Source organism: Danio aesculapii, chromosome 11 (assembly GCF_903798145.1).
Source record: "Danio aesculapii chromosome 11, fDanAes4.1, whole genome shotgun sequence".
Lineage (NCBI taxonomy): Eukaryota > Metazoa > Chordata > Actinopteri > Cypriniformes > Danionidae > Danio > Danio aesculapii.
In genome coordinates, this window is record NC_079445.1 from 33,590,195 (window position 1) to 33,599,071 (window position 8,877).

The window sequence follows — 8,877 nt, forward strand, 5'->3', positions numbered from 1 at the left end:
TATGGTGGCTTCATTTCAAAAGTGCAACACAAACTGTTAAAGAGGTATATTTTATGTACATTCCAATTTAATACATTGCTGTCAGCATGCAGATTGGTATGCATTTGACATATTCTCTGGTATGCTTTTCATCTCTTGCTAAATTGACATTGCATGACTAGCTGAATTTGATGAACTAAACGCAATGCGTCACAGTATTAGTTTTATATATTCAGCTAATAAAGAGAACATTGACATTTTTCCCAATACCTGTTGATATGCTTGAACAATAATTCAATGTAACTGCTTACTATTGTGGTTTCATTTTCAGGAAGGCTGGCGGATGAAACTCAATTTTGTGATTTATAAAGACTGATAAATACAGAACTAATGGCAATTGAAAAGGGTTAGTACATACATACTACAAAAGTAACTGCAAGCTCAAATCCCAAGTACATTTGAGGACTCTTCCATCAAAAAAACTGCAAGAACAAAAACAAAGCATTGAATGAGGATAAAATTGAGAGTCAATAGTTACAACATATGCCAGAAATAATAACTAAATGTTTCCCATTTACTGTATTATCTGAGAGTCCTTCACCTATTATTTACATTTAATAAATTATTCTTCCTCTCAATGAAACTAGGACTTTGCCCTTTCAGATAAACCCATGAAAAATGGTCTACTGCACATTTATTGCTCTGCATTTCAAATGTTGGTCTTATCTACATTTGTTACCCATTTCACCCACGTGTCAACATCATTGTGTTACTCATGATTGAAAACAAATAGACTTCACCCTCAAAACAAATACAGTATGGGTAAGGTTAGAAGTGGGTGTAGTGGTAAAGGTATAAATCATTGTACTTTAGCAAAGATAACACAAATGTGTATGAAACATACAGTACCTGACAGCTTTTTTGTTTACTTTTTTTATTTCTAGTGACAGATATTCCCTCTGATAATGTATATGCTTATGCATTATCAAAAACCCTCACCAAAGTATCTTCTCCTGTGACGGTGGGTTTGTATTCAGAATGTCACAACAGGATCAACATGCTGCTTAAGAACATTGAGGGTAAGAGCACACTGTGTTTGAAAAAAAAAATTAATGATATATATATATATATATATATATATATATATATATATATATATATATATATATATATATATATATATATATATATATATATATATATATATATATATATATAATGTATATATATAAAATATAAATAAACAAATGTGTTCATATTATGCAAAATACAATAAGTCTCAGGCATCACAGATCATTCAGGCCCAATCTCACATAGAAACATAACTAATATATGTACGAATAAATGTATAAATATGTATAAATCCATATTATTTGATATTTAGGAAAACGTCTGGGTGGTGTGGGTTTCCTCTGGGTGCTCCGGTTTCCCCACACAGGCCAAAGACATGCAGTACAGGGGAATTGAATACACTAAATTGTCTGCAGTGTGTGTGTAAATAAGTGTGTATGGGTGTTTCCCAATACTGGGTTGCAGCTGGGAGGACATCCGTTGTGTAAAACATATGCTGGATAGTTGCCAGTTCATTCCGCTGTGGCAATCTCTGAAATAGAGACTAAAGGTCAGCTCACACTGTGCGTTTTTTTTTTTTTTTTTTTTTATAATCCTGAATGATTGTAGCATGTCAGATTGCACAAACATGACTCCCATGTCACACTGTAAAATCTCAGCTGTCATTAAGTCAGACTGAACAACAAGACGCGCCAAACACCGTCAATGCCTCCGGAGTTTGACGTCATCCATCTGTGACACTTTCACTGTCCTGCGTTCTGAAATGACTCCTCACAGCAAATGTAAACATTCTGTAGCGGCAATTTTGCACACAAACTGTTTTAACATTTCTCCGTGGCCGTTTGAATTGTCGCATGGATTGCATCTTTAAATTCAGAGCTGCTTATTGGTTCTTGGATTGACGCTCATCGTAGCTGTTGTCACACTGCAGGAAAACCATCAATCCATTAAACAAAGATCATCTATTTTAGGTGATTTAGGATTTCAAAAATCTTTTAGGATTTCCCAAATTTGTCTCGGATGACAAAATTGTGACTGAAATCTCACAGTGTGAGCAGGGCTTAAGTCGAAGGAGAATGAATGAATGAAAACAGAATTTTTCAAAAGAGGTTTGTCCCCAAACCCCACCTCTCATTAGGGTGTGAGCAAATTTTACTAAAATATACAAATGAGATCATACAAAACAATACTAATTAGCCACTAAATCAAAAAGTTCTGAGTTGCCGTGATATTGATTATTTGTTGTTCTATGCTAAAAAAAAATTCCCCCTTTTAATTGAAAGCAAAAACATGCTGTTTATGTGTTTGTCACTTTAAATGTAAAACATCTGCTGCTCTCTGCCATTCTTTCCTTCCACCACCTCAATCTTTTGCTTCAAAAACAACAAATAAAATGTCTGCAAGTATTGTAAAGTCTTGTCAATTTAACAATATGATCTAGGGTTTTAACATTAGCACTTCTTTTGGGACATTTGAGAGAGTTCAGAAACAATGCCTAATGATAGAGACAATTAAAAAGTATTAGACGCATAATATGATCCATTTGAAATGATTGACCCTGCAAACTATCACAGATGCCCTCCAAAAGCCCTTGAGATTTTAATGTTTCCTCACTTTTTCTCCCATGTTTAGTTCATATGAATCAAGAGGGCAAAAGAAGGGAAGAGAAATACACCAAGGAACCAAAGCCTCGCTCAGTTAAACCCTCCATCTCTAACCTGCTCTCTCTGATCTTCCGGCTCATCTTCTGTCGGCCTGTGTGGACGGAGCAGAACCAGAGCATGAAGAACATTCGCTATCTTTTTGTCAGGTTCAGCGCATGGCATTTTGCAGGAAGCGACCTGCTTTGGGCTGGACTGGTTATGCAGTTGAGCAAAGCTCTTCAGCACAGCTTTGGAAAGCTCCAGTTGGCTCTTTTCCGGATAGTCCAATATGATGAAGAGGAAGATGCAAGGAAGAAGATGATCGAGGATATTCCAAAGAACTGGAGATCCAAAAAGTTGGGATGCATTCCCATTTGGGCACTAATACTAATGACATTCATTGGATCGCTGCTTATTTTGGTTCCCCTCATCATATTTGGATTTTCATATCTGAAGGGCGACCAGCAAAATGAGGAATCAAGCAGTTATGGTGTGATTGAAGGTTTTGCTATCACTGCACTTGGTGTTCCTGCTGTAGCAGCTCTACGATTTATAATATTATTGTTGAAGAACCTAATCCTCAACCAAGACCTCAAAATTAGACAAGGACTGGACAACAAGAAGGTAAGTGAGCAGCTGGGACTAATGCATGAAGTTCGAAAGGAGATGAGGCTTCTGTGTTGCTTCATTTTCTTTATGGAGATCTTTGAAAGAAGGAGGATCAGAGTGGTGCTAGAGATCACAAATCTGGACCGCTGTACGCCAAAGAAGATTGTAGGGGTTTTGGATGCCATTAACATTCTCCTGTCTGATGATGAGAGTCCCTTCATTTCTGTGCTCGCTGTTGATCCTGAAGTCCTTGTTAGACAGGTCCAACAGGCAGAAGATTGCTTAAGGAAGAGAAACACTGCATACGACTTTCTAGACCGTATAATCACACTGCCTTTCACTGTACCTCCGCTCTCAGATACATCAAAGTCAAGTGTCTTTGAAAACATTGTCCGTGGTCAATCAGAGATCCCTGAAGAGATTCCTCTTGAGACTAGAGTATTTTCTGTTGAAGATGAGTATTCTGAAAGGTGCGATGAGACTAAAGAAGATCAAGAGATGCCTTTAATTGCAAAAAAAGCAAACAATGAAACTTTTGCTGTAGCAGAACTTAATCTAGAAGATGTAGACAGGTTTATCGAGTCTGCATTTTCTTTCATCTTCTCAAAAGATACAAGCAAACTTAATAAATATTTGTCTGGAGACACCATGTCCATGAGACGAGTGATCAACTCCATTCGAGTAACTATCATGATCATGGAGACTCGAAAACTGGAGCCTCCACATCCTGAGAAAATTGCAGCATGGGTTGTTTTGTTGGACCGCTGGCCTTGCAGAGTAAGTTGGATTCTTCAATGCGTTGAAGATGACCAACAGAGTTATGAAATAGATGATTCATTCTGTGCTGCCGATGCTACCAAGACAATATGGGAAGTGTTCAATTACAACAGTCTGGAGCTCTGCATGATTGAACATGCAGTGGAGAACTTTCTGGAAAGAGATGGGGACCCTGAGCTTTTTGAGATTTTCCTTAGGAAAGACTTCAAGTTCACTGTTGGGGAGCTGGAAATGTTTAAGCTTTGCACAGTGAACCTAAACTACTCCATCAAGAAAGAGCTGGCCCGGGTCCGTGGGAGACGCAGACTGAGGAGAGCAGGGAGAAATGCTTTTCAATCCATCTCATCACGAACTCTAATGAACATGAACCCTGAAGATATCTGTCAAGAGGTTTGTAAAAAAAAAAAAGAAAAAGTCTTGGTTTGTACATACTGCAGTACTCCTAACACAACATATTGCAAATGTTTGAGATTGGTAAGGTTTTTAAATTGTTTAATGAAGCAAACAGGCTGCATTTATTTAATTTAAAACACAGTAAAACGGTCTGAAATGTTGATATGATTATAAATAAGTCTTTTTTTAATTTATCATTTAAATATGTGATTCATTCCTGGGATAGCAAGGCTCAAATTTAAGGTTGTAATTCACCCAAAAATTAAAATTGTGTTAATAATTACTCACCATCATGTTGTTCCAAACCCCTGGAACCTTCACTCATTGTGAGAACACAAATTAAATATATTTTACATGAAATCTAGATATCTACATGTGCACACAAGTATTCTTATACTCAGAATATTCCAATTGAACCACTGAAGTCATATGATCTCAGATTTCATTGAAATTATATTAATTTGTGTTTTGAAGATTTCAGAAGGTCTCAGGGGTTTGGAATAACATGACAGTGATTTATTTTTGGGGTGAACTAACCTTTTAATGAATCTTTGCGAAATAAACGTTTTATTTAATTATCTGAATAAATCTTACCGAGCACAACTTGTTTTTAAATTCATGATAAAAAAAAAAAAAATAGGAGTTTAAATATGTGATTTTTTTTACCTTTTAGATGTCAAAACTAAGCCTCCCAGAGAAATACCTCGAAACGGTAAGGACAAATTTCATAGATGGCAGAACAATCCTCTTCGGTGACCCCAAAGACATCAGGCAAGTCCTGCAAATGACTCTGGGTGAATGGATGACTTTTAAATTTCATTTCCTTGGGGTCATGCCTTCTAGTCGACCGGCTCAGCCACAAAGTCATCTAGCTGCCACAAACCCTGGAGTGGTCATATGCCCATCTGGCCATGGCCGGTAAGCAGGATAACTGACCTTGGGGTTTGCATCGTTGCATTTTCCTCATGTGTATGCTTTCAGTGGACTATGATTGTTTCAGGAAACAATACTGCATCTCTACATGAATATAATTCCCTTACGGCAGAGCAAAAAAACAAGACTGTAAATGTACACCAGCGAATCAGACTGCTCAACAAAAGTGCTACTTGAAAACAGAGCTTTGTTATTCAGAAAAATCTTTTAGCATTCAAACAGATCAAATTTGTTAGATGCATTATTTATAATGGGAACAAGATGTTTCATTTCTTTTAAGCATTAGAAAGATTTTCAAATGGTTCTTAATGAAACATAATTTCTGAATGAATAAAAGGAACCAGTGTGTGATGTATGCGTGCGTGTGTATATTATATATATATATACACATATATACATACACACACACACACACACGTATGTTTTTTTTTAAGTGTGCAGCATAAAGGGTAATACAATATACAAGCTTGCTGAATTTTAATTGTTGTATTGATTCTATACATGTTGATTTTACAAACCATGGAAAAAAACATGGAAAAATCTTTAATCAAACACACCTGAGAAACTAAAGTTTAAATGATAATCCCTTTCTAGAAGTTACTGTCTGACCTTTAAAGGTGCTGTATGTAAGTTTTTGACTCATCTAAAGCATAAAAAAATTTAAGAAACATGCCAAGTGAACATTCTTGTTTATCTGAAAAACAATGCTGAAGTCAATTACTCTGCTTTGAAAATGTGAGTAACGTGCTGAAACACTGTCTTTGTTTTGGTTCTTTTAACCCGCCAAATGCCAGTTTAGCCAATTATGTTTCAGCCCCCCAGGTTGCCTTGTTGGAAAACCGCATATTTCATTTATTCAATTAGAAAGGCTCTCAAAGTATGTGCCCATTACCAAAATGCAACCTCCGGTGGACAGTAGCAGAATCCGAAATGAGACGCAGAGTTCCACATAAGGTTATTAATTAGCAAATAATATACATATTACAAGCAGAAATATTAGGTGAGCAGGTTACATTGTAACCCAGTGTCCTAAAAACACAAGATTTGCAGTGATGAGCAATTTGGCTGTTGATTTGCATTATTTCGCAGTTCTAAAGTTCAATTTCAAACGGTTTATTTTATTTTCAAGATCTGAGGTAAACTATCTGCTGCTGCTTTCAGTATAAGGCAATAAGTATAATGTAAAGTGGCATTCAAACTCACATTATTAGCATTTAACACTGAATAAACCACATAGGGTGTACTGTACCTAAGGTGAGGTGTACCTGAGGTGATCATTGTCAGTTTTCTGTTTTTCAGTGACAAAATATGGAAGACATTTCTAATATATCAATTCGAGGTGTTGGTTAGAACAAAAACTACCTTTTATATGGAGAAAGTTACTTTGATCAAGTGCCTTTGCTTTTATTTAGAACACAATTTAAATCAGCCTTTGAGGACCAACAGAAGCGAGTCTGATGATTGAGCCTAATCTGGCAACTTGCGCTTGCATTTGTTTTGATCAAACACTGGGTGTCAGACTTACATTCTGCACCTTTAATGTCTAACCATACAAGTGTGCAATGAAATGGAAGTTTTCTAAACATTTATGCTTAATGTTATTCTAGAATTTGTGTTTTTAATTTGCATATTAAGTATTTTATCAAATATAAATGTATACACAAGAGACATAGGAGGAGACAGGCTAAAAATAGAACAGCAACATTTCATAGAGGTCATTGATCAAGGTTCATATACATATAAAAAAAGTTTATGGCTACCAAAGTTCCAGCTCACAAAGCACTGCAACATATATAAAAACATTGCTAGAAAGCATCAGCGAAAATTCACATGAACATTGTGAAACAGTCAAACAACCTAACATTCCTTGAATGACCGTGTTCCACGTGAACGTTTCTCATGAAATTTCCATGGCAGCTCCGGAGATTCCGGTTTCATTATATCACTCTGAGTTTTTCCATACAAAAACTTTGGCAGTGTTCAGAATCTCTACTTTGACACTTTAGTTTTACTTTCTATAAAACTTTAATATAGGCCTGAATGACAGCGTGCAGATGTTTTTTTAATCGTGCTGCCTGTCACTGAGTTTTACTTTATGCTCTGTGGGAATGAGGCTTCTGAGAAAGCGGAGAAAATATATATCTCCCATGCAGCTCAGCGGAGACCTCCCACGGATCTATGGCGGAACATAACACTAATGCAGAAGTTAGAATTTTAAGTTCTGATAGTCAAATATGTTCAACTGTGCAAGCAACATGAAAGAACATCCGAAAAAATATCAAAAATAGCATGCATCTTATGCTTGTATTTGTATACACTATAAGACAGACACACTCACGCTTGTACAGCTATCTTTATAGGGACTTCACATAACTATAATGATGATTACCAACCCTTAGAGGAAATAATATGCTTTTTTCTGCTACATTTTTATTATATTTCATCATGTGTGCTTTATAAGCTATTTTTCTTAAGGGGACCCAAAATATATCACACATACACACAAATATATTTACATACATACACACAAATTCAATTATATATATTTGAATTTAATTATGTGCTAACAGGCTAATTTAATCATTTCATGTTGGTTGGAAAATCCTTGCTAGTTAAGCACAATTAACGGTGCTAATCTGTTGTATAAGTGCATCAAGCTGAATGAATATGTTGTGCAATTATGCCTAATAAATCTATCAAGACGTGACTGTGAAACTGCAGGCAGGTAATATTGTTGCTTTTATTGAATCTCATCCTCAAGTGAAGTTAAGACAAACCAATCGACAAAGAGAGGTCGGCCGGCATGTGCAGGACTGAAATATGACTCTGAAGTTGTGAACATCAAAGTGGGGGTTCATATGAAATCGATATCATGCAGACATATTAAGGGGATTTAATGGGCCAGGAAAGGGGGGGATATTCTTACTCTTCTCATTCAGGATCAATGCAAGAAAGTGTCCTTGGTGTAAGCAGAGGAAATAGCTACACGGCACACAGCGATGTGATTTTAAAATAAAATTGTATCGATGGATTCTTTACATGGAAAATGAAAACAAGGAGTTCTGCTGAGAGTGCACAGGATAACGTTTAGATGAACACAAAGAAAAAGCCTTAAAATACAATACTGCATTATGCAGCATTTTCCTTTCCAGGCTTTTGTCCCATTCTGCAGGGGCCGTTAAACACATAATACGCATTTGCATCAAAAACGCTTGTGAAAAATGCTCACATAACTTGTAGCTGAGTAGCGGTGTCTGTAACCAACAATAACATCAACAATATTTGATATCAGGATGGATGAGATGCGCATTGTGCCTGTGTCGACAGGACAAACAGCGAGCCGTGGCCCTGATTATACGGACTTTGACACACAGAGATGGATTGTAAATGCCACAAGTGTAATGAGTTACAGTCTGGAATACACAGAACAGCAGCTTAAAGGGACAGCAAATAAATAATCAAATGAAAAGAA

At 36.4% G+C, this 8,877-nt stretch overlaps 1 protein-coding gene across 1 annotated transcript; it reads left to right on the forward strand.

Annotated features, from left to right (window-relative positions):
• The first annotated feature begins 308 nt into the window (after positions 1 to 308).
• nkpd1 (NTPase, KAP family P-loop domain containing 1) lies at positions 309 to 6,075 on the forward strand. Its single transcript, XM_056468235.1, has 4 exons — positions 309 to 385; positions 924 to 1,058; positions 2,683 to 4,469; positions 5,146 to 6,075. The coding sequence occupies exons 1-4, from the start codon at positions 370 to 372 to the stop codon at positions 5,392 to 5,394; spliced, it is 2,187 nt and encodes a 728-aa protein (XP_056324210.1). The 5' UTR covers positions 309 to 369; the 3' UTR covers positions 5,395 to 6,075.
• Positions 6,076 to 8,877: the final 2,802 nt, after the last annotated feature.

Excerpts from the sequence above, each read along its gene's own strand:
- nkpd1 (XM_056468235.1), top strand. Across the intron at positions 1,059-2,682 it reads GCTGCTTAAGAACATTGAGG|TTCATATGAATCAAGAGGGC; the intron begins GTAAGAGCACAC and ends TCCCATGTTTAG. Across the intron at positions 4,470-5,145 it reads CTGAAGATATCTGTCAAGAG|ATGTCAAAACTAAGCCTCCC; the intron begins GTTTGTAAAAAA and ends TTTACCTTTTAG.